Below are 24,328 nucleotides of genomic sequence, written 5' to 3'. Positions count from 1 at the left end.
CAAGTGTCTTGGATTCTCCTCCCTGAGCTTAGTGCATGCTTTCACATCCTCGCTCCTTTTTTTTGAGAACAGCCACGAAGGCTGCTTGCACCCTGCTGCCCTGCCTGCACAGCCACCCGTGCAGATCCAGATCCAGAAGCACCTGTGCATGGCTCCCGACCCTGTCTAAATCAATGCAACAGGGTCAGACGGAGCTGGCACAAAACAGTGGGGGGGGGGGGGGGGTGTCCCAGAAATGCAGCACGGCTGAGCACAGTGGGATCCCAGTCTTGGCTGGGGGGGCGACTGCGGCTCTCTAGGATGTGTTCTATGAACATGGGAACGGGCACCACAAACCCATTTTGGCTAGACAGGGATATGGAGCAATTGCTGCTAGCGAGGGGCGTGCTGCCATGCTGCCATGCTGCCCGCCAATGAACACAGCTACTTGGGGAGCAGGCGTGCGACCCTCCAAAATATCAGGGGTTGTGTGGTGCTTTCTCTCCACAGGGTCTCTAATGAGCCAGCCACAGCAGGACAGGCTCTGGAGGAAAATAATAAAGAGGGAGGGAAAGCAATGGCTTTGGGGTTGTAAATCTCCTGCCTGACCTTGCTAAAAGCGCAGCCTGAGCCAAGGGCTTGTGACGGTGGCTGCAGCCTTGGGGTCAGAGTCATCAAAACTCAGAGCTCCCCCCCAAAACCAGGCTCGTGTTGGCTACCCCGGCGTCAAAAAGCAAACCTTTGTTGTGGTGCCTATGAGGGCTTTAACCCTGAACTGCCGGGACCATCCTTTGTCGGTGCCATGTTTGTCCCCAGGACTGCTCACTTATCAGCCTCCCCTTTCCCCTGCTCCCCAGGCGTTATCAGAGCCACCGTCCGCAGGGACAGGCAGCAGCGAGGAGACCTGTTGGGGGGATGCAGGGAGCTCACGCTCCCTTCTGCACCTCTTTATCTCTCTGTTTACTGCACTTTCTGTGCGTGTACTCTTTGCTCCCTATCAGGCCGTAAACCCCGCTCAACGCAGGCTCGCGGACCCTGCCAGTTCAGGGCTGTCCTGGTCTTGCACAAGGAGGGTGAAGCTGCTGGTGAAACCAATCCAGGTTTGATTTTTGCCCCTACTCTTAATGATGCCAGGTGAGGGACACCACCACCTCCAGCTGAGCAGCACCTGTGGGGCATTCCCTAATAAAGCCCCTCCTCATCCTCCCCCTGCTCCCAGGGGAGAAGAGGCAGGTGATGGGGCTGCAGGTGAGGCTGGAGTCCCACTGTGGGTGAGAGCTTAGGAGCAGTGAGTAGGTGCTGCCCGGACCCTGCCCGCTCCTCTTGAGGGTCCTTCAGCCAGCCTTTGCTGGCAGCCTGTGCTGGGTGTGGGGGGGCTGTGACTGGTGTGTTGCTACCTCTGGAGCAGCCATTCAGCCCTCTGCCATCTTCCCACTCCCAGGACGGTGCTGGGGGGTGGATGGGGTGGGGTGTGTCCCCGTATCATACCTCTGCTAAGGGTCCCCATGGGGCAGCTGGGGTCTGGCAGTGATGTGGGAGTTCCTCCTGTCCCCTGCCTCACTGGGCACCCGCAGCTTTGTTTTTGCTGGCAGAGGTGGACCAAGAGGATCTCTGCCATTTCCTGTGCCTCTCCGGGAGGGCTGTGGGGTGGGACTGCGGGCGAGCCCACATCCCCTTCTGCTCTGGCAGAGGAAGCCTGCTCGGGGCTGGAAGGGCAGCGTGACTCACAGGGTGCTTCGGGGGGGCATCTGGGGCACGATGTCACCCTGGGGCTTTGCTCTGTGCCTGAAAATAACTCTGAAGCTTTATTTCCCCTCCTGTGGGCAAAGCGTGGTGTTCGTGTGCTGGGGACACAGGGCTGCTGCGCACCCTCTGCGAAGGGTGCAGAGGCTGGCCCAGCCTGCCCGAGCCCCGGCCGTTGGGGTTTCCCTGCTGCCCCGTTCAGCACCCCCATAAGCCTGTCCCCCCCAAACGGGAGCGTGCGGCTCTGGGGCAGCGCGGGCAGAGGGTGGTGTTGGGGTGCAAGGGGCTGGGGCTGGCACCTCCGCGCTGATGCTCCCCAGATGCCACCACAGCTCTGTTTTCCAGACAAGGGGCCCACGCACTCCCCTTCCCGTGTATCAAGGTGTTGAGTGCTTCTTAATTTTTATCATTTTTATCTAAATTGCAGCTCTGTCAACATGCACTGTGGTGAGGGGAGGTCTGTGGGAGAAGCAGGAAGGGCCACCCCCAAAGTCACCAATGTCACCGTAAAAGCAGGTGCCTTTGGGCGAATGAAATGACCTTTGGGCTCTTGGTGGCCTTCCCACAACTATCGGGCAGAGTATTTTATCGCAGTCTCCTGGAATTTCACGTTAATAAGTAGCAAAGCACTCGGGCCAGTTTGTATTGCTAAAGTTCACAACTGGGCTGTAGACCTAATGTGGTCATCTGGGAAGTGGCTTCGGTGTCAATCTAGTGGCAGTAAGCGTCCTGGCATGACCTTCTGGGAATTCAGTACAACTGAGGGTGAAAATATGCAGTGTGCAAGACACACGGTGTGTTTTGAATCAATAGGGTCGTCTTTGATACTTAATCTTTATTTACAATTCTGAAAGGTGTGTGTTCTGCTTAATAAATTACTGGCAGGACAGAAGGCCTTTGCTGGTACAGAACTCCGATAGGGTTTTCTTTTCCAGTGTAGTACGTCAGTATTGTTCGAGTAGTGGTTTAAATCATGAAAGCCTGCTGGCTAAAGCAGTTCAAGGAAAAATGCCTCATCGTGTTTTCAGTTTCTTGAACGAGGCCACTTAGCTGAGACGTAGGAGAGCAAGCGGCAATCTGAAATAAAGGCTTTGACGCGCGATAATTAGACAAGGTCTTGAAGTTACCCCTCCATAAAGATATTGCAGCTACCAAAGGAGGAGGTTTTTGTGACAGTAAGTACACCCCTCTTGTTAGCAGTTAAAGATGTAATTAAAATGTGTGTAATATATGCATTGAGGAGAATTAAGAAAGTATTATTTAAAACTGTTAACAGGCAAGAAGGCCTTGCTTTATAACGTTTTAAAAGCCAGGATCCTTTCCTGCTGCGTGTGTCCCAGGTTGTGCAATGAAGCCCCGGGTGACGGGGTGGCTGTGCTCCCCGAGAGCTGCTGTTTGCAAACCGGGGTGAGCAGAGACCTGATCCCTGCCCTGGGGGGTGACTTTTGGCAGCTGGATGTCACTGAAGTTGCCCTCTGCTTGGGGCATGGCGAGGCGCTCCTTGAGAGCAGGTCCCGTGGGGGGGCTGTGGGGCTGTGCCGGGTGCCCCGGTGCTCTCCCGTGCCCACGGTCCTGTGGGACTGCTGACGGCATCGTGCCGCAGGGCCAGCACTGCCCGGGTGGAAATACACGGGGTGAGTCACCCTGGGAAGATGATTCACCTTGCCAAAGCGGTGTGCCATCACTTGTTGCGGCTGCAAACCATCCCGCCACGCTTGCTGGAGATTCGTCACCCAGCAGTGGGAAATAGCATGGCAGCCTTTGGTGTGGTGGAGCAGCACTGCTCCTCGGCTTGGTGAGGCAGAAGCTGCCGTTCTCCACAGCTACCCCCCTGGCCTGGATCCAACCAGAGCTTCCACCTTCCTGTGGAAAACAAGACAGTTTGGTTGGAAGGCTTGCTGCCTCATTTCTGGGGACAGAGGACAGGTAAATATGATTATTCCCCCCCCCCCCCAGGACTACTCTGATTCATAAATATATTTTGTTTCTAACTGGAGAATAAGTCATCCTCTGCCCTGCTTGCAGCATCGAAGCCGTGCTCCCGTGCCGGTGGGAAGCCAGCTCCTGACACCAGCATTCAGAATGAGGAATTCTCGGCTGAGGGCCAGGAGAGCCGGCGGGGGCTGTGAAATCCCAGCAGCCTGAGCAGGTGAGGCGGGGGCGAGTTGGTCCACTCCTCTCCAGCTGCCGCACTGTGCAGGAGTGGTGTCTGCGGGCTGAGAGGAGAAACCAAACGCACGGTGCCGCTCAGTGCAGGCACTGGCCTTCAGCTGGGGCTTGCCATGCTGCAGACACCCCAAAAATGGCTTTGTGAGGCACTCAAGGATGTGCCCAGGGAGCTGCTGGGCTCTCTGCAGGGGCCAGGAGGCGAGCCATGCCCGGTGCTCCCCCACAGCCCCCCATGCCACCCAGAGAGCCCAAGATCTCCTCCGCTGTGCTGGGACGGAGGAGCAGCCTTGGCCCCCGCCTGGCAAAGTCACCACGGTGCTGCCAACCCCCTTGCTGGGGCTGTCACCTGTTGAAGCCGTGGGCTCATCCCAGCTGTGACTGGCTCTCCTGTTTTCAGCTGGGATAGAGTTAATTTTCTTCCCAGTACTCACCGTGTTTTGGATTTAGTAGGAGAATAATGTGGATAACACTGATCGTGTCAGTTGTTGCTGAGAAATGAAGGACCTTTGTTCACTCTCCCATGTTCAGCTAAGGAGCAGGTGTACGAGAGCTGGGAGGGAGCACAGCCAGGCAGCGAGCCCAAGCTGGCCAGTGGAAATAGTCCGCACCGTGGACGTCATGCTCAGTTCATGAATGGGCATTGGCCGGGGGGGGGTCAGGAATCCTTTTTTTTTCCTTTCCCTTTTCTGTGACTTCAAACCTTCTCTGGGCTGGGAGTTCGAACTTTTCAGGGAGTTCAGTCTGTCTTGGGAGTTTTGCAAACATTTGCAAAACCCATGGTTTCTGGGTTCTGTGATCGCTGCTCGGGGACTGGCTGTGAATCGGTCATTGGGTGGTGAGAAAGATTGTATTGTGTATAGTTTGTTTTGCATAATAATTATTACCATGATTACTAATATTATTATTATTATTATTACTATTATTAGTAGTATTAGTATTTCCTTTGTTGTCCTATTGAATTGCCTTTCTTTCAACCCAAGAGTTTTACCTTCTGTCCATTTCTCCTCCCCACCCAGCCCCCTGAGGGGGCAAGGCGAGGGGCAAGCGAGCGGCTGTCGGGTCCTAGTTGCCAGCTGACGCAGGCTCAGCAGAGCCCTGAAGATCCCTCCTTTCCCCATCACCACCAGAGGAGACACTTTGTGACTCTTCCTGTAGCTGCACACTGAGATTGCAACAGCGGGTTCCCCGGTTAGCTCATGCCATGTTTCAACATGAAACCACTGCAGGTCTCTGCTTCAGCTACTCTATTTTAAAAGCTGTCATTTGCTATGACTATTTCCAGGGGCGTTCCCACCAGGTGGCCTGGAATAACCATCCAGTGGGTAATCCATCCCTGGCCTGAATCAGCCCTGCCCTGCTTGTGTCCCGTGGGAGTCTGGGGCTGTGCACGAGAAAGTGGAACAAACAAATACGACTGCAAACAACGTTTAAAGGCTTGTGAAATACCATCTGTGGCAGCTCATCTTTGCTTATCCTAGCTTGGCTGGGAAGTTCTTCCCACAAAACCCCCAAAAAGCTGCACGAAGCTGTGCCTTGCCTTCACTGGGCCACTTAACCTCAATTTTGGGTGTAAATCCCTTCTGACAGCTCATGTCATCTAAAGCTTTTGGTTATTGTAGTAAACTCTGACCTGGAAATCCCTTAATGCTGGTTCTTCTCCCAGCTTTCCCAGCCTGCCAGACCAAAGGGACATCCTTTATCAACACACGGATGTGGTGAGGATTTGACCCAATTTGCTTGCATTTACTCAGGAGCTGATCTCATTTCCAATTTAATTAAGTTTTCTCATATTTTGGGCCATATCTTAAAGGTGCATACCAAGCTGATATGTGACCCAGGTGGAATGAAAGTAAATTTTCTTATAGCAAAAGGATTTGGGTGGCAGTTTTAAGAAAAATCAGAGCAGATTTTAAATGCAGGTTGAAATGCAGCTCTTGAGAGCGAACAGGGTAATCTGTTGGGAAGAGAGGGCAGGTAACAGGCTTGTAACCTAAATGGCGGGCTTCAGAATCCTATTTCAGGTGTCAAAGCATCAGTGGGATGCTCTGATTTCAACCTTTGTGCCCTTTCCACGGGAAACGTGGCAGAGCTCTGTGCTCCCCGTCCCAGGACCCAGGGAAGGCGCAGACGCCCCCCACCCCCAAGCTCGCTCCCAGGCCAAGGGAGGTCCCCAAGAGGGCTGGGCGGCCTCTGTGAGGGCTGCAGAGCTGCGTTCCCCTTTGTATCTCTGCAGCAGTTGTATCGCATCCCCTTTACATCCCTGTGTAAGCCCTGTTGTACCCACCCTTGTATCCCCTTGTTGTAACCCTGTTGCAGCCATATTGCATTCCTTTTTTTTTATCCCTGCTGCATCCCCATGGCAACCCCATTGTACAACTTCTGTAGCCTCATTGCATCCTCCTTGTATCCCTGCTGTGTCTCCTTTGCATACCCCCTCACATCCCCGTTGTATCCCTGTCACGTTGCATTCCTTGCTGTACCCCCTTGCATCCCTGTCATGTCTTCTGTTGTAATTCCCCCGCCTTGTGGGAGCCCTTTGCTCTCCCTGTTGCATTGTGTTTTGCACCTCCGTTTGGAGCAAGCATCCCCACTCTGTCCCTATAAAGCCGCCTGGCATTCCTCTTGCACCCCTGACATATCCCTGTTGTACCACTCTTGCAGCCTCCTCGCAGCCCCTTTGCAACCCCCACCAACCTCCTGTGGCACTCCTCTTGCACCCCCTTATTTCAGTGCCACTGTGTGTGCCTTGCAGCTCCTTGGAAACCTCGTTCTGTCCCCCAGTTGTACCCCTGTTATATCCTCCTGGCGCCCCGCTGCAGTCCTCTTGAATCCTCCCCTTGCAGCCCCCTTTCCACCCCTGTTGCACCCCTCCCTTGTGCCCCCATTGAAGCTCCATTGTGTCCCCACCCTTGCACCCCTGTTATATCCCCATTGCACCCCCTCTACAGCCCTATTGCATCCCCTCCCCCTGGCAACCCCACTGAAGTCCCATTACATCTCCCCTTCGCAATGCATCCCCCCATTGCACACCACTGCAGCCCCCTTCCACCCTGATGTACCCCACCCTGTACCCCCAATGGAAGCTCCATTATGTCCCCCCTTGCAGCTCCGATGCAGCTCCATTTCACAAAATCACAGAATTTCATCCCCCCCGCCTTGTACCTCCACTGCAGTCCCACTACACCTCCCCTTTGTAGCCACCTTGCAGACCATTTTCACTGCAGCCCCCCTTCAACCCCTCTTCTACCCCCCTTGTACCCTTATAGCCTTTAGGGCTATGAGGATGATGAGGGGACTGGAGTATTTCTCGTACAATGAAAGGCTGAGGGAGCTGGGCTTGTTCAGCCTGAAGAAGAGAAGGCTGCGAGGGGACCTAATAAATGCTTATAAATACCTCAAGGGTGGGTGTCAGGAGGATGGGGCCAAACTCTTTTCAGTGGTGCCCAGCGACAGGACAAGGGGCAATGGGCACAAACTGAAGCACAGGAAGTTCTGTCTGAACATGAGGAAGAACTTCTTCCCTCTGAGGGTGACAGAGCACTGGAACAGGCTGCCCAGGGAGGCTGTGGAGTCTCCTTCTCTGGAGATATTCAAGACCCGCCTGGACAAGGTCCTGTGCAGCCTGCTGTAGGTGACCCTGCTTTGGCAGGAGGGTTGGACTAGGTGACCCACAGAGGTTCCTTCCAACCCCTACCATTCTGTGATTCATGGAAGCCCCATTCTGTTCCCCCCCCCCCAGGTTGTGCCCCCACTGCAGCCCCATTGCATCCCCCCTTGCACCCCCCACTGAATTCCCATCACCTCTCCTGTTACAGCTCCACTGCAGCCCCCCTTCCACGCCTGTCGTACCCCTCCTTGTACCTTCACGGCAACCCCATTACCCCCCCCCCCTTGCACCCCTGTTATACGCCCCTCATACCCCCACTGCGGCCCCCCCCATCCCTGTTGTACTCCCCCGTACTCTCATGGAAGCCCCATTAAGCCCCTCCTCGCACCCCGCTGTACCCCCCTCTCCTCCCTCTGCCGTCCCCCTCTCCCCCCAGTCCTATCCCCTCTGCATCCCCCCCTCCTCACCCCCACCCCCTCCCCCCCATCCCCGCGGAGCCGCCCCGGCACAGGCGCGGAGGGAGGGCGCAGCGGAGCCGTCGCCTTTCGCCGCTCAGCGCTGCCATTGCGGCCCGGCACGGCTCGGATCGGAACGGTGAGAGCCCGGGGGGGGAACGCGGGGCTGGTGGTAGCGATGCCGGGACCGGGGGGGGAGCGAGGGGGGGGGGCCCCGGACGCCGGACGGCGTCCGGGGCCCCCCCCCCCTCGCTCCCCCCCCCGGCATCTCTGTGGGTGGGGAGGGAGAGTGGGTAAAGCCGAAATGCAAGAAATCATTTCAAAAATATGTATTTTTAAGATTTAACTAATTTTCCTTAAAATGCCTCCCCCCAAATAATCAGCAAACGGGGAGGAGAGCGGCATCTCAGCTCAGCCGCTGCAATGTGGAGGATGCCGTCATTTTGCTGGAGGAGGATGCTTTTGGGGGGGGGGGGGGCTGTGTGCTTGGAGAGGGGAGCCTCTGACACCCCAACCCCATCCCTCCCCACCTTTTTCCTATCCCCCCACCCCACCTCCACCCTGGAGAGGGCTGAGTCCGGGCGCGCTCGTGACATCAGCTGTGCCGTGCATCCTCCGCTGCGTGCGTGTGGATGGGGATGGCGACGGGGTCCGGAAGGAGGACGAACGCGTTATGAATTTCTAACCCAGCGGCGGTCCGGGAGCCGTGCTGCACCAGGCACAAATGGGTCAGAGGTGCGCGTTTTGTGACATGGCGCTGCAGAAAGGGTGAGCTCATTTCTGCCATCTATAAATAAATGAAGGTGAAAGGGCACATTTCCTACTCCCGGCCCTCTGGAGACTGGATTAAGGTTGAGAGCTGGCTGGCCGATGGACAGAGGTCTTTTAAATACTGATAGATCTTAAATTATGATTTCGCTGTGACTGGCATCTAAAAAGATCACGCTGCAAAATATACATCTGAGGAATCGTAATACTAGTAGTTATGTCATCCTTTATGGTCAGTATTATTTTAGTGGCTGTTGAGGATGCCAAAGAGGAGGCGGTTTCCAAGGGAAATGGCTAACTTGAATGTTTTCGGATTTTTCTTCTTGCACGATTAGTGGTGTGAGTCAGGGTTGTTGGGGGTCCCATCTCAGCTGCTGAGGCCCGTCAAAGGCCCCCTGTTTCTGTGGTGGGATCTTAACGTTGGTCGGTGTTTCTTCTTCTTCAGCTCTTCAAAAGAAATCAAAGCATGCCTGACTGTGCTGCGTGGCTTTCAGCTGTCCGGAGTCCCAAACCTATTGCCACGGGCTGCTCCGGGCGCAGGGAGCGGTGAGCGAAATGCTGAGTGCAGGGCAGCAGCCCTGGTTTTGCAGCCCAGTCCTGCTGAGCACAGCCCGATAACAGCCTTTGTGCTTGAATTTTAGCACCTTGAATTTTTCCTCCTCCCAGCCAGGCCTCTCCGCCTTGTGAAGGCTGTTGTGCCACGGCCCCCTGATGTGCCCCCCCCCCCCCCAGGTACCCCTTGCCAGCTCTTGCCCCGTCAGAGCGGTTGGCTCTGAGACCTGCTCTGCGAGAGATGCTGAGCCTGGTGAAGAGCCTCCTGTCTCCCTGGGTAACAATCCCAGCTGCTGTCATATTTCTGGGATTGCTTTTTTATTTTGGAGCTAAATGCAGATTTTTGATCCCACACACTGGGCGTGCTGCTGCTGCTGCATCTTACCCGGGGCTTGGAAAAAATCGGTGCCCACACCTGAGCTGCACTGTTGGGTCTGCTCCAGCCTCCCTGGTGTGATCCAATGAGCTTGAAAGAGAAAAAACACCGATGAGGACTCAAACCTTGCTCACAGTAATTTATTGTCCCTTTGGCTAGTGGCTCTGGGGACTGTTGTCAATGTGCTGCCTTCCGCAGCAGCCTGCAGCCCCCTCCCGCCTCCCGGCCCCTCTGCTTGCAGGTGATGAGGCACCTGCTTGAACGTGGCACGGGGGAGGAACAAGGAGCGACCCTTCGGTCCTTGGTCTGTCCATGCCATTACCTGGGGTGGCTTTTGGGGGGGGGGGTATCCTCCCAAGTGGGACATGGAGGGCCTCAGTGGTTAGTGCCTGCAGCTCGGCTGCCAGCATGGGAACTGGTGCTTCTGGTTTGGCACCCTGTGCCCTGCCAGGTGTGCAGCCTGCTCAGCCTTATCGCTGCCGTGATCACACGGCATTTATCAGACTTGCCTAATTGACATTTGTGAGTTAGTATATGAGGTCCTCAGAGATTCTTCCAAGAAGGCAGTAGCAATGCCTGGGGCCATTTGCTGTGACTTGTGGTCACAGGGCGCCTCAAAGTGATGGACGAGCTGTGGTCTGAAGGCTTACAGCTGTTACCAGAGGGCTTGCTTTTATTTTGATATTGTTTTATGATGTCTTTCTAGCTAGTAGCAAAGGACGGTACCGGGGTTGGGGGCAAGGCTGCCCACTCCCATCCCCGGTGCCAGTGCAGCAGGGAGGGCACGTGTCCCCCAGGCAGAGCACCCTGGCAGAGGGTTGGCACCGTGGGTGCTCCCACCTGGCTTTGGGGAGCCGGTGTGTCCGCAGCGCTGCTGGGCGCAGGGGTGGCTTCACCGGGCTGGGGGTGCCAGGGACCGGGGTGATGGTGGCTGTCCCCAGCCATGGAGCTGGCCTGCTGGCGATTTCCTTCCTGCCACCTCCATCGGGGGTAACCGTAGAAATTGGTGGTGATGCTCTGCCCATGCAGACGGAGGCTGGGCCGCGTTGGGGGTCCCCCCGGACACCGTCCCGCCGGGCACCCATGGCCAGCGGGGGCCCCGAGCAGGGCTTGCCAGGCGCATGTGGTCGGCACTGGGTGTCAGCGCTTGCGTGGCGAGCGGCCGCTGCCAGGGCCCTGCCGAAACACAACGGCACGATGGGGACGGCAGCCCCCTGGGGCGATGCCGGCCCCATGGCCATGGCAGCGGGGATCTCCGGGGGATTTTCTGACTCAAAGCAACCCCCAGCACTCCTGCCAGGTGTCTCCGGGGCTCCCACGGCACCTCCGGCTGGAATTTCCGTGGCCAAACGCTGCTGGTGAGTTCAGGCCAGCTTTCTCCCGCCTGTCCAGGAATTTGCCACGGCTGTGCTGGGCTTCGACCCGACTCACACAGGGAAGGCTCGGGGGGGCCCTGAGAGCAGCTGGAAAATTAGATGTAAGATGAAGAGGAAGGGGATGGGGATGGGAAGCAGCTTAGCTGGCTTTGTCCTAAGAGCTGTAATCACCCGAGGCGCAAGCATGAGCCCCGTTTCGCTGGGTGCCGCGCAGCCCTGCCGCGGCGGGGGCAGCTGGCATCAGCTCTCCCCACCGTGCCACGCCGGCTCCGCGTTGGCTCTGGTGGCAGCTCAAACTTTGTTCTTGCTTGGAGCAAGTGCCCTATTTTGACTTTATTGCACAAAAGACTGTAATAACATAAACAGGGGAAAGGTTGGTCAGAAGGTAACGATGAGGTGTCTTGAAGGCAGGCCAGTGGCTTTAATACCCCAAGCTCACTGTCTCACCCGGCTACCAAGCCTGAAAGGAGGAAAAAAAGCAGGAGTGGGATTTTAACCTTTGTTTTTTCCCTCTTCCGACAGTGTTTTCAGACGCTGCCACTACCCACAGTGAGCAGGACCTGTGCCGAGAGGAGGAGGGGATCTCTGCAAAGTAAGCTCAGCTTTTTAAAGGCTTTCTCCTGCTTGTTTTGCTTTCCAAGAGCGGCAGCGGTGGCAGAGGCGGTGACCCCATGCCTGGGAGCACAGGGGCTCCCACCGCCCCACGCTTTTCCCTAGCCGCAGCCTTCTCTTGTTACGGGTCGCCGATGGGGACAATGGCGATTTTCTGTGCTTAATTTCTTCCGGTTTCAGTGACACAGCGAAAGGCAGCAAGTGCTCTCGGGTGGGCTCCCGTGCAGCCCTGCTCTCACGGGCAAGGTGTAGCTGTTGCACAAAGTGTTTATCTATGAACAAGCTGAGCAGAGAGCAAAGATCTTTCCACGTAATGTTAATTAAACAAATAACGGTGTGTTGTTGAGGCTTGAAGAAGGAAATGAGGTTTAGCTTTGTTAAGGAGGTGCCTGGAGGAAATGTTTACAATATTCCTCAAATTGCATTATTCCTGTTTTCCTTGGGGGAGGAGGGCAAACCTGGCTGTTGCTTCAGAGGTTCTGTAAACCGTTTTTCTTGGTGCTGTGTAGTGTGGGGGGTTGATGTGACACAGCGTGCTGGTGTCGGAGGGGGAGAGGATGTGACTGCGGCGATTCAGTTCCTGCTTCACGGCATAACACGCAACATACCACATACCGCTGTGAGTCTCGCAGGAGACAGAAATGAATCTGCCTGCCCTGGCACGGGGAAGTGTGGTGGTGATGTTGGGGAGGGATGGCTGGTGGCAGAGCAGGCATTGGAAACATCTCGTTTTAGAAATGTGTGACAGAAGAGCTAGTGCTGAGGAAAGGGCAAGACATAAGTTGGTTAGCAGGAGGAATTAGAGGAGATGTGTGTGTGACAGGGTTTAATCTCTTAATGAGAAAAATATATCCCGGCTGCCTGTGGTGGGGCGAGTTCAGGGACGAGCATGGCATTGCATGAGGGCTCGCCCTTGTGCCCTGTGTCCGCCTCCTGCCACCCCTGAGGTTTGTCCAAAGGATGCTCGGAGCCGGGATGGGGACCTGTGATCAACAGCAAGTGCAAAATGCCCACGGGGCAGGAGCGGAGACGTGGGGACGGGTTTGAATTTGTCTTGGATAAGGGCTGGTCGCCAAAGAGCACTCTGCCAGGTTGTTTCCTTCGGTTCCCGAGCCCATTAATAGGCTCTGCTCCCTTGATTAGTTGGTGCCTGAGCAAACCAGTAATGAGAGTCGGGCTCAAGCCATCAATTCTAGGTCAGTGGTTGTGTGCTGGGGATTTGGGATTGGGCAGGGGGAGGGGAGCCGGAGCTGGACGCCCGCCTCCGAAAAGCGATGCGGAGCCTGTGTTAAGGCAGCCCTGCTTGCACCCATCCCGGGGGAAAGGCTGCCTGCACCCATCGGAACGGGGCTGCCCTTCCCCTGTCCGCAGAGTGCCCCAAGGGCCGTGACGGGCCCTGTTGCCCCGGACGTGGTCCGTGCCTGTTGGAAGGCTCATTGCCCGTTGGAGATGTGCTCTCCTGAGAGTATAACACCACAATAATTAAATCCATTGAGGAGCTGGAAGAAACAATCAAATTTTTAAACTGAGACTTTGCTGCGCTCCTGAGCGGTATCCTTTGGCTCTCGCAGAGCCGCTTTCCTCTCCCCCTGGCAGCAGGGATCTCATTTAGCATTGACTTGAGATCGTTTGTGACGTTTAACTTCTGACCCTTCCCTACCTGCACACAGGTGAGGCTGGGCAGTGAAGAGCAGCATGGACCTGGATGTGCTGAACATGTTTGTCATTGCTGGCGGCACCCTGGCCATCCCCATCCTGGCCTTCGTGGCCTCCTTCCTCCTCTGGCCCTCAGCGCTCATCCGCATCTACTACTGGTGAGTTCGTTAGCCCGGCTGCACTCATTTTAGTGCAGGGGTGCAATTGCTGCTGGTCCCCATCAGGTCCCTGTGCCGGCTGCGAGGGTGGAGGTGGGTGTTCCTGCCCATGAAGGCAGCGGGAGCAGGTGAGGTGGGGTTTTCCACAAGCATAGCAGCTGTGTGTAGCTTTAAGCATCTCTGGGAGAAGAAAATGGCATTTTCTTATTGTTTTTTTTCGCTGCTGAGGCTTATGTCTGCCGGGGCAGCATCAGCTGGGCTGTGGGACGTCTCCAAACGTTTCTGGGTTGTTTCCCCCAAGGGCAGGCCTGCGGCTGGGAAAAGCATCACCGCTGCTGCCCGCCCCCAGCCTGGCACCTCCGGCAGGCTGGTGACACCCCGCCTGGTCAGCGCAGCCATCGCAGTGGGTGTCCTCAGCTCTGCTGCGGCTCCCCAGGCCCACACGCTCACGCCTGGTCAACAGCCCGCTCGGCGGGCAGGGACTTTTCTCTCACTAGTAGTTATGGACAAGGCTTTTCTCATTCTGCCCCTCTCTTCTGGACTGGAGCACAGAGGAGGTGGAGTGACGCTTTTCCTTACTCCCTTATGTCTCGTCCCTTCCGACACACAGCACCACATCCTTCCGTCCTCGTCTGTCCCTGGACATCAGCGATAAGCACACCGGCAGCTTTCCTGTCTGGGTTCATTGCAGCGAAAAGCTGGAATAACGCTCCCTGCAGAAGCCGGGGCAGGGTCCCCTTGCCCGGCGCCGGCAGCACGTGTGGCTGACAGATGGTGGCTCCTGCAGCTTTTTTTTTGGTGTTTCCAAATCAAAGTGACCCGCTGTCAGAGGAGGACATGAGCCCACGCTGGCACTCAGATGCAGCAGCGTAATGAAGCCTATTTTTCTAAGGGCATGTTTGTTAGCAGCCTCTGAATGACAGCACCTGGGGGTGAGAGAGGCTGGGGGAAGGCAAGAAGACCCGAGGGGCTGGATCGGCACGTGGGAGAATTTCTTCCCGTTGTGCATCGCGTGGGGAGCTGCGAGGCCAAATGTTGCTCTGCAAAGGAGAGCAGGCGGCGTGACAGCCCCCTGCCCTGGGGATGTCCAGGCTGATGCCTGGGGACGGGTCCAGATGGTACCGGGTTTGCAGTCAAAGGGGTTTTTTTCTTTTGGACGTGCGAGCGGCCGGTGGAAGCCAGGGAGGACCCGGGTGGGCTCAGGTTCAGAGGAGGATTGCCGGAGAAACGCTGCTGCATCAGAGCAGTGTGACTTGGGTGAGGCCTTCAGAGGAACATGGGCAGGGTGGCAGGACAGGGCGAAGGAGGCACAAGGGGCTGGTGCTGGGAGCCTTGAGGAGCTGGGTTGAGAGGGAGGTAGAGAAGATGCTGCTGCCTTGTCCTTCGGGGTTGCAAATTAGGGGCTGAATGAAAATGCACCGTGGATAGGTCGGTCTGTGTTCGACTGAGGGAGGGAGCGTGTGAGCAGAGACCAGCAGGGCTATGTTCTTTTGAAGGGTGAGTGCCCCCCTTTCTCTCTCTTCCAGCATTTGCTGACAGCGTTGGCATCTTGCAGGAGTGATTGGGATGCTCTGTGCTTCATGGGCACCTCTGTTCTTAGGGACAGCGGGCGAGAGGAGCGGGTTTGCCCTTTACTCTTCCTTTCCTATTTGCTTCCTTCAGAGTCAGCTTTTTTTGGGGTGGAATCGTTGTGTTTCCCCATCGGCGGAGGCAGGAGAGGGGGCAGGCAGCATGCCATGCTGCTCCCCCCGTTCAGCTCCGTGCGGCTCCAGCTTTGCGGCACCGCTCTTGGCATGTCCCCGGGGGGTCTGCGGGGATGCTTCTCCCTTCTCCCACCACCTGCTGTCCCCCTCCTCCTCCTCACTGCCAGTCTGCATGTCCTCAGCTGGGGTGGCCAAGGGTCACGCCGGGCCCCATCGCCGGTGGCCTCGGTCCCTGCCCGCATGACGTCCGGGGCTGCCCCGCTGACCCCGGCCCCGCAGCCTGCCTGCTCTGCCTGCTCTGCCGCTGCGGGTTAAGCAGTTTAGCCGCTGCCGCTAAGCGCGTTAACACCTTGTGAGGGATCAGTTCAGCTTTGCACAGATTATTTTGCCTTCTGCTGAATTGATCCATCAGGATCAGTTGCTAAAAATGTTATCATCTTGCCCATCGGTAGTTTACACCGGTGCCTTTGAGGCGAGGACTCTTAAGACACTTATTCAGGGAGAAATTCGCCTCTCCTTGTAGGACCAGCACAGAGCCGAGATGCTGCTTAAGTCCCGCTAACTCCCTCCAAAAAGGGATTATGCTAAAAGAGGATTGCGCTATGCATAAGCTTTGAGTGGGCAGAGAGCTAGGACAGCCCAGCAGTGCTGGTGACCTTGCTCTTGTGTCTCAAATAAATTCTGATATCGCATATAAAAGTATTTGCTGGTATCTTGGCCATCAGGAGTAGCCCAGCAGTTGTCCTGACAAGGGTTACATCTGAGTGTAGGGGAAATGCAGAGAAAGTGAGCCTGCTCCTCTGTCTTGGACTGCACGTACGCGTCGTGTGCAAAGTGTCACCGATAATCTCTGTCCAGGTCCCCTCTGGCTGGCCGTTTCACTGCATCCTCTTTGAGCAGGCTGCAGGCGTGTGCTGGCAGGAGCTGCCTGCCTCTGCAGTCAGAGGAACAACCCAGGTTTCCCTGGGGTTAGCCCGGTGTCTTCTCAGGTGTTTGAGCTGTGTAGGGATGGTCCTCTCCAGTCCTTTGCGTGTGTATAAATAAATTTTTGAAGACTGTCTAGTTGCTGTGTGGGAACTGGGTTTCTGTGGTGCTCCTGGGTGACAAAGTTGTTTTGGCTGGGGTCTGATATGCACATCTGTGGGGTGATGTTCTCCTGTTGCTGCAGGACTGTGCCCAAATACACCCGTGACAGATCCACCTTACCCACCTCGAACAAGTACCTCCCTCAGCCTGCCCATCCTGCACGCTGCCTTGCCACGTGTGCTGCCGCTCTCTTGAGTCTCACTCCTCATACCAACCTTTGGATATTTTCAGCTTTAGGATTGTTATTGTGGCTCATTTCCAATCCCAAATTAGTTATTTAGGATCTTTTTGGAAGTTTTTAACAAACAGAGTGTCTCCACACGCTATCTGCAGTGCAACCATGAATAGCCAGCCACCAGCACTACACCTGTAAGGGGTCACATGTAAGCACAGGGGCTGGTCCAGGGACCAGATGCTCAGAATTAGTCCCAGTTAGTCCCATGACAGCACTGGTGTGAGCCCAACCTAACTGGCCTTAGCAAACTAGCAAATCTGCAGCTGAGTTTGGATTTATTGCCTGGCTTATATTGCTGCTGAGTCCTGGTCTTGCTTCGCTCACTGTTGGTGTTTTCTCCTTGTTTCCAGGTACTGGCGCCGAGCCCTGGGTATGCAGGTTAGATACGCAAACTACGATGACTATCAGTTTTGTTATTCCTATAGAGGGAGACCTGGATACCGACCGTCCATCCTGATGTTACATGGGTTTTCAGCCCACAAAGACATGTGGTTGTCCATAGTCAAGGTGGGACTCCACTTCCATCATGTTGCTACTTAGTGAGGGTCGGTGGTCCTGGGCTTGGGGGTGGTGTGGGGACACAACAATTGTGCGCATGGGATGTGATGATCGCTGTAACTTGCTAGAGACCCTCCTTAGCTCTGTGCTCATTGCTGGTTGGATCCCTTTCATCCCTGTGACATGCAGAGCTGCAGGGAAAGAGCAGGACGTACCTGCCTCCTCCCTGCAAAGCAAGTCTTGTCCGTGGTTTCTCATCATGTCGTCCTTGGTACATGAACTGACTTATTGTGGTGCACGAGTAACCAGAGGCTGCTAGGAGGAGAGTGACCCTCGTACTCCCACCCATGGCCACCAGTTTCCATTCCTGAGCTTCGCAGCAGTTCCCCTGTGCAGTAACTGCCCCTGGTTTGTTTCTGCAGTTCCTGCCGAAGAACCTGCACTTGGTGTGTGTCGACATGCCGGGGCATGAGGGCACGACCCGCTCGGCCTTGGACGATTACTCCATTAGTGGGCAGGCTAAGAGAATACACCAGGTAAAGCCCCAGCATCGCATCGCCTCTGCACAGGGATGCAGGGACGTGAGGGGTGCGGGGGCATGAGGGACGCTAAGCCCTGTGAGCCCTGCCTTGTGCGGCCCACTCCCTCCCTTCCCAGGCAGCCAGAGCCACCAACCTGAAGCTTTTGAGTTTAATTTCTCTAATGAACCCACGCTGTTGCTTCCTCTCCCCTAACAACGCTCCTTCTGCTCCCCTGCCAGTTTGTGGAGTGCATCAAGCTGAACAGAAGGCCCTTTCATCTGGTTGGCACTTCCATGGGGGGAAACGTTGCCGGCGTTTACGCTGCTCAGTACCCAGAAGACGTCTGCAGCCTGACCCTCATCTGTCCTGCAGGTGGGCAATGCAGGGGAGGCGAGATGGGGAGAGGGTTGGGGCTTCGGGAGCCAGAGAGCTCTGTCCTCCCACGTTTGGGTGCTCTGAGTGGGAAGAGCACTTGGGGCTGGGCACAGGTCAGCGGGGTGTCCCTGTGCCTGCACAGCACGCCTCCGTCCCCACCGTCCCCTCCATCCCCAGCGTGACCCTGGCTGGGGGCCTTGGAGGAGCCTGGCCGTGACAAGCTGCCGGAGGCTCGGGGGGTCTGGCAGAGAGCTGCTTTGCTGCGTCCCGGTTGTTATAGCAGCTCCTTCCCCCTCCCACGCAAGGAAAGCGGCTTCTAGAGAAGAAATAAGTAATGAAGCAAAGCGAACGTTACCTAGCTACCAGGCTCTGGGGGCGGCAAGTTCCCGCTCCTCTCTCGGAGAGGTGTCGGCTGGCTCTCCGGGTGTTTCTGAATGTGAAACCTGGGGGGGTCTGCAGGGAGGTTTGGGGTTAAGCTGCCAGGGAATTTTCCCTGCAGTGGTGCACGCAGGTGGGACTTTGGAAATTTTCTGTCCAACCCTGTGCTGTGGCAGGCTGGGCGCGGGCGTTCGTGTTTGCATCCGCTGGCCACGTAAAAACAAGCCCTGTAGGTTCTGCCCAAGTCTTCATGCATGTCCACAGGGAATGCACCTCGCGCTGGCAGCCCGCAGGGCTCGATGGTGTCAGCCCTGCAGCAGGAGGGAGGCTGGGCTATCTCTGGGTGCGTTTTAAGGTTGCTATATGTACAGATTTTTTTCTTCCCCTCTTTTTTTATTCTTATTTTAATGAGTAAGCAGGTGAGAGACCAGAGGCAGGGAGACGGGGGGCCAGTACAGCGATGCTCTGTCACTGGGGCTGCTGGGGGGTCTTATGCAGGTTGTAGCTTGTGCCCCCCTTCTCGTTCCACGCAGGCTTGCCAAGTACCACCGACAGCAAGTTCGTTAAGCAGCTCCGGGAGCTGCAAGAGTCCAAATGCATCGACAGGATCCCTTTAATTCCCTCGACGCCGGAGGAGATGGCGGACATGCTGAAGCTTTGCTCCTACGTTCGCTTCAAGGTGCCGCAGCAGGTGAGGAGCACGGGCTGGCTGCAGCAGCCGGGGAAGAGGGGCTCGGAGCTGGGGAGCGGGTTTGCTTCTCCCCGAGCCTGCGTGGCGGCAGCTGAGGCGATGCTGGGAGCGGAGCCAGCGCTGCCATCCCCGCCGTCAGCCAGGCGGGACACCCCCGGCCCCGCTCCCAGCACCTTTCCAGCACTTTCCCTTCAAACCCACTTTTCCCAGCTCCCTCTGGCAGCACCCACTGAAATTCCTCCTCCTGCAAGGTTTTTGGCAGCAGGCCGGGACGTCAAAGGGCTTTTTGTAAATATGACTGGCAGGAAGCATTGAATAACTGACTTAGGCGGCTGTTGCCTGGCCTGGAGGGGGACTGTTTGCTGCCTCTGAAGCAGAAGCAGTGGAAATGTCACTTGCCTCACTGTCAGTTGGGAGGAACTTGGCGAGGGGCTGGCCGTTAAGCCAGTTTTCCTTAGGAAGTCTGGGATGAGTAGATTGGAGAGTTAGAAAAAAATGTAAGGTAATGCCAAGATTTTTTTTTTTTTTTTTGGCAAAAGAATAAAAGAAGGAGGAAAAGCACAGTCATGGTTGAGGCAGCCTGCTGGCCGTGTCTAGCTGGCCTGGGGGAGAAATTCGGGTTTGCATCATAGAAGACAAAAATACTTGTTGCTGAAGCACGTGCTGTTAAAGCGCGGTTGCAACAGCCAGCCATGCTTGGGAAGGAGCTCATGCCGGGGCCCAGCTGCGCAGGGCACGTCGGAGCAGTGGGGACACGCTCCCGGCCGTGCTCATGGGCGCTCTCAGGCGCGCTCGGCCCCGTGCAGGACTGGGTCACCCCAGCAGCTCTCCTCTGCTCTCCCTGCAGATCCTCCAGGGTCTCGTTGATGTTCGCATCCCACACAATGATTTTTATCGGAAACGTAAGTGCACGGCGGTGGCCTCGCTCACCAGGCTTTCCAGCCAGATCCCCGGGGTGTGGGGACGGGCTGTCCCTGGCCCCCCTGTCCCCTGCTGCTCTCTGTCCCCCGCATCCCCCTGCTGCCTTGCTGAGGGTGGGAGGGCGAAATGTCATTAACAGATTTGGGGACCCACCTTGGTCGCTGGTAGCAGCCCACTGCCATGCCCATGGGCAATGGGGTTGCTGCTTCCCCCTCATCCTGCCAGCCGGGTTAATTAGTACTAATATCTACGAGAAGATGGGCTTGGAGGAGGGTTCCTCCACAGTGGGGCTCGGTGGCAGCACAAGGAGAGCCCGTCGGGGCTCTCCCTGTCACCCCTGCCTGGGATTTCCCGCCAAGGAGACGCTGGCAGGGCTGGCCCGCAGGGAAGGAAAAGCATCCCCCTTGTAGGACTGACTCTCCTCTTGCCCCCACTAGTGTTTTTAGAAATCGTGGATGAAAAGTCCAGGCACTCTCTCCATGACAACATGAGCAAGATCAAAGTGCCGACCCAGGTCATCTGGGGGAAGCAGGACCAGGTACGCAGCCCCCTCCGCCTCCCCCGTGGGACCCTGTCTCCATCCCTGCGCGCGTCCACCCGCGGGGGCACGGGGCGGGCTGTGCTGCCGAGCCCTGTGCTGCTCCGCGATGAGCTGGCACACGCGTGTCCCTGTCCCTGCTGGGTTTGGACACAGGGGCCCTGCGGGGCGATGGGCAGAAATCTCCACCAGCATGGGGCCGGAGGGAGGAGAGGGCAGAGCTGGGGCTGGGGCAGGTGGGGGCTGGGAAGAGGAATAAAGTGCCAGCAAAGAGGGTTGTCCTGGCGATGGAGAGGGATGGGGTGTCTGTGGGCGGGCACGAGGCAACGGCGTGGGGCTGTGCAGGGCTGGTTACGGAGGGAGGAGTGGGAGGGGGAAGGAGGCAAGCTGCAGGCGTGCAAAGGGCTCTGCATGAAAAGGTGGGGGCGTTTGCTTGCGATGACCCCTTTGCACAGAGCCGGCAGCCAGAAAGCAGCCAAGCTAGTTCCCTGCTGCGTGCTGAGACCAGGCAGCCTCCCTGCCCCGTCCCCAGGTGCGGGTGCCATGGGGTGGGGCTGGTGCCACAAGGACCGTGTCCGCATCCCTGCTCAGCATCTCGCTTGGTCTTGCAAAGGCAGCTCCCACGGGGTTTCTGCGGTGTCCAGCAAAGCCTAACCCTGCCCATGGGAGTGACGATGATTTTTCCCCTGCCACCCAGGTGCTGGATGTTTCTGGCGCCAGCATTCTAGCGAGTGCTATCCCGGACTGCCACGTCTACATCCTGGAGAACTGCGGGCACTCGGTGGTGGTGGAGCGGCCCCGCAAGACAGCCAACCTCATCCTGGAGTTCCTGGCGCTGCTGCACAGCATGGACAACAACAAGAAGCAGGCGTGAGCGCGGCGGGGAGCCAAGCGCCTGCACCACGTCTTTGAAGTTGTAAAGTACTGCAGCTTTGATAAGTTCTCAGGGATCTTGTACGAATCGGGGTGAATGTGCCAAAGTCCCTGAGGAACGCGGAATCACTGATACCTAAACCTATAGCACCGCCGGCACAGCGAACTAGGGGTCATTGAGCAACCTCCATAGATACAGGAATGGAAGCAGAATCTCTCCCTTTTCTACTTAGAAATGAAGCAGAAACGAGCTGAAATCGCCAAGCGCTAGCCTTGCCGCGTGCTGAAGCTCCTCATGCAGCCGCCCGTCTTACACGAGTTACCGGCAAGTAGTTGTTAATGACATTTACCTAACTGTATAAGAATCGTAGGAAGGAGGAAGCGTCCTGGACTGAGACTTTACAATATTTCTACTACTTAGAGTCCGTCGCGTTGCATGCTGCCGTGCTGTAAGAGAACCCCAGTGCTCCAGGCGTCTGCTCGAGTGCTCATTGTGTAGCTCCTAAACTCGTGATTTATGCAGAAAACAGAAAACTTCATGCGTGGGAGTCCAATGACTGTATGTGCAAAAATGTTTACACTTTGAGTGGGTCTTTTCTAAATCCCTGAACATCTCCTGTGTGTATGTAATGCCTTAACGTTGCCCAGGGTGTGGCGCCTGCACACGGCCCGCCTTGCCCAGGGGATGGTTCCCCCCGAGGGTGAACACAGCCAGGGAAAAACTCGAGGTGCAGACAGCAGCTTCGCCGCCGTTGTGCGAACCGGAGGGACGGAACCCACTCGGGGTGATTCGGTCCCCGAGCCCGAGTCAGCAATAAGCCCGTGGGCAGGGTGCGAGTCAGCGAACTCGGGCAAACTCTCGTCTTGGCTCTTCTATCACATTGCGCTGCTGAACAAGTTGATGCAAATAACGATTTTCTTAATGAATTCTGTGAATTCCGCGAAAGCCAACATCACCAAAACCAGGCGCGAGGGGTGGGAGCGGGCTGTGTATGTGAACAGCACTGGGGGTGCGGGCTCCTGGGCTCGCTGGGCAGCGAGGGGGGCCAGCTCGCCTGCGAGGCGCTGGGCAGCGGCGTGGATAGGTACAGGGTGCTCGTGCCTCCTCTCGATGATTATGACTCCTGACCAAGTGAAATTAGGGATAGAAACTGGCAAAGCAGACAAAGCTACGCTTCGCAGCCTGCAAGGTGATGTGCAGGGATGGATCCTGCACCTGCCTGGGTGCGGACCCTCGCTGCGTGTCCCAGGGGAGAGGGCTGGCCCTGGGCTCGGGCAGGACCCATGGCTGCAGGAGGGCAAGGCGGGCCTCTCGAAGGGAAAGCAGCAGGCAAAGCAGCAGGCGGCCATCACCCCTCCACCACCCCAGCCCTCGTCGGGGGCTGGCACCGGGTGCTGCCTGAGCCCCCCCGCAGACTGGGTACGCACGCTTGCGGTGCTGACAGCCATCTTCTCACCGGCGCTCCGAGGTACCCCAACCTGTACAGATATCTGAAACTCCCTACCAGCTTCTCTGCTCTTTTTGAGAGAAGAAACATTGTTCTTTTAGAAAACTAGAAATTCGCTGTCAATTGCTTGGATATTGTTTCTACTACAGGAGTTGATTAAAAAAAAAAAAATTGCTGATAGTTTTATGTGGTATAAGCCAGAAAAAGTTGCTGGGTATCAATTCAGTTTCTCATATGCCACAGATTGCTGTACTCAAAGGATTTATATGGCTATTAAAATCTAGTGATTTAAGGAGTCCACTGTGCAATGGTTATTTTTTCCGTTGAGGGAGAAGGGGGCTGTGGTGTGGGATGGTGCACGACAGAGGGGACTTGCTCTGCTGCTTCTCTCCTCCCCACGTTTCTGGGAGATGAAGGTTTTGCCTCGAGGAATATCTGGTAATGTCAAGAGGGATGGTGAACACCAGGAAAGCTTGAGTCTCATCTCTTCAAAGACAATATGAATTTTGCTTTCTTCTTTTTACTGAGAGGAGGGAGCCCTAAACACTCAAGAAGCAAAATAAAGCCTCAAGAGCCAGGGGAGTTAAGCTTTAAGTGCCAAGATACCTCTCAAAACTCTTGAAAGTGCGCTAAATAGCAATTTCAGCTGTAATTACAAGTCTCACTGAATTCATACAGTGTGCCTGAATAGCGCTACATCAACATCCAGGCAACAGCCTTTGCGTTTCTCCTTTCCCCAGGGGTCTATTGAGGCCTGGCAGCTGGTCTGTTTGACAGAGGAGCTGCAGGGAGGGCTGGGGACCATTCTCCTGGCACCTCGTCCCCCTGCCCAGGCCCTGCTACAGCAACGCATGGGTGGAGGTGACGGTGGCTGCAGGAACCTTCTTAATTACTGCAGGACAGGGGGGTGGGAGGGGGCCCCTCGCCCACGGGCAGGGGACTGCGTCACGCCTCGCAGCTCTCCTTGTACAGGAATACAAATCCCCAGGTCTGTTTGGGAGGGGGGCTCTGGGTGCTGACCCACAGCTCGCAAACGGCTGCTGCTCATTCCGGCTGTGCCCGTCCCCAGGCCGACCCCGCAGCAGCAGCTGAGCCCACTGAGGAGAGGCGGGGAGCGAAGCTGCCGGCACCTGGGAGCACACCTTAAAACACACCCAGTAACACCAGTTGCTGTTCTCACTGGTCCTCATTTCCTCCTGGGAGACAGGACAGCCTCATGCTATGCAAGGGCTGCTGCCTCCTTAGCACCGAGCCCTGGACCCCCACCCAGGTAAGGCTGCATCCCTGTGTTTGGAAGGGGCAGAGGCTCCTGCTCCTCCCAGTGTGTTTGGGGGCCCTGTGGGCAGAGCTGGGGGAACCACAAGGAAACCATTGGATCCCAGTCGCGGTGAGCCTGGGTACTGGGGACCTGAACGCAGCCTGAGTATCCTGGCATGGCAGGAGGGAGGAGTTTGCCTTTTGGTTTGTTGCCCGGTGTTTCAGCGTCACTTTTCTTGTAATTATATGAATAAACTGGGTCTGTGCTAGGTGGCAAGGCTCGTGGAGGTAGAGGCTCAGATGAAAGCTAAGTGAGGAGTCTGTTCTGGGTTGTTATGGGTCTTGCCAAGGCT

The 24,328-nt window shown here is 56.4% G+C and overlaps 1 protein-coding gene across 5 annotated transcripts; it reads left to right on the top strand.

Annotated features, from left to right (window-relative positions):
- Positions 1 to 971: 971 nt before the first annotated feature.
- ABHD6 (abhydrolase domain containing 6, acylglycerol lipase) lies at positions 972 to 23,013 on the top strand. Of its 5 annotated transcripts, XM_075432636.1 has the most exons (12): positions 972 to 1,079; positions 3,546 to 3,648; positions 3,748 to 3,871; positions 11,548 to 11,617; positions 13,308 to 13,451; positions 16,826 to 16,982; positions 17,396 to 17,509; positions 17,734 to 17,866; positions 18,781 to 18,938; positions 19,786 to 19,840; positions 20,297 to 20,397; positions 21,095 to 23,013. In XM_075432636.1, exons 5-12 carry the CDS (start codon positions 13,333 to 13,335, stop codon positions 21,269 to 21,271), a joined length of 1,014 nt encoding a protein of 337 aa, XP_075288751.1. In that variant the 5' UTR covers positions 972 to 1,079; positions 3,546 to 3,648; positions 3,748 to 3,871; positions 11,548 to 11,617; positions 13,308 to 13,332; the 3' UTR covers positions 21,272 to 23,013. The 5 variants fall into 5 exon arrangements, with proteins under 5 accessions (XP_075288751.1, XP_075288752.1, XP_075288753.1 ...); XM_075432637.1 differs by lacking the exon at positions 3,546 to 3,648 and having other exon boundaries at positions 1,005 to 1,079; XM_075432638.1 differs by lacking the exons at positions 972 to 1,079; positions 3,546 to 3,648 and having other exon boundaries at positions 3,731 to 3,871.
- The last annotated feature ends 1,315 nt before the right edge of the window (positions 23,014 to 24,328 follow it).

The sequence above is a fragment of the Opisthocomus hoazin genome, chromosome 11 (genome assembly GCF_030867145.1).
Source record: "Opisthocomus hoazin isolate bOpiHoa1 chromosome 11, bOpiHoa1.hap1, whole genome shotgun sequence".
NCBI lineage: Eukaryota > Metazoa > Chordata > Aves > Opisthocomiformes > Opisthocomidae > Opisthocomus > Opisthocomus hoazin.
Note: the sequence above shows the minus strand (reverse complement) of the source record. Positions and strands in the feature narration are given on the sequence as shown.

What these genes read in the sequence shown, in the direction of transcription:
- ABHD6 (XM_075432636.1), top strand. Translation starts at nt 13,333, where the DNA reads ATGGACCTGGATGTGCTGAACATGTTTGTCATTGCTGGCGGCACCCTG. An exon ending in AGGCTAAGAGAATACACCAG is followed by an intron (nt 17,510 to 17,733) that starts GTAAAGCCCCAG and finishes CTCCCCTGCCAG; the next exon opens with TTTGTGGAGTGCATCAAGCT. An exon ending in GACCCTCATCTGTCCTGCAG is followed by an intron (nt 17,867 to 18,780) that starts GTGGGCAATGCA and finishes CGTTCCACGCAG; the next exon opens with GCTTGCCAAGTACCACCGAC.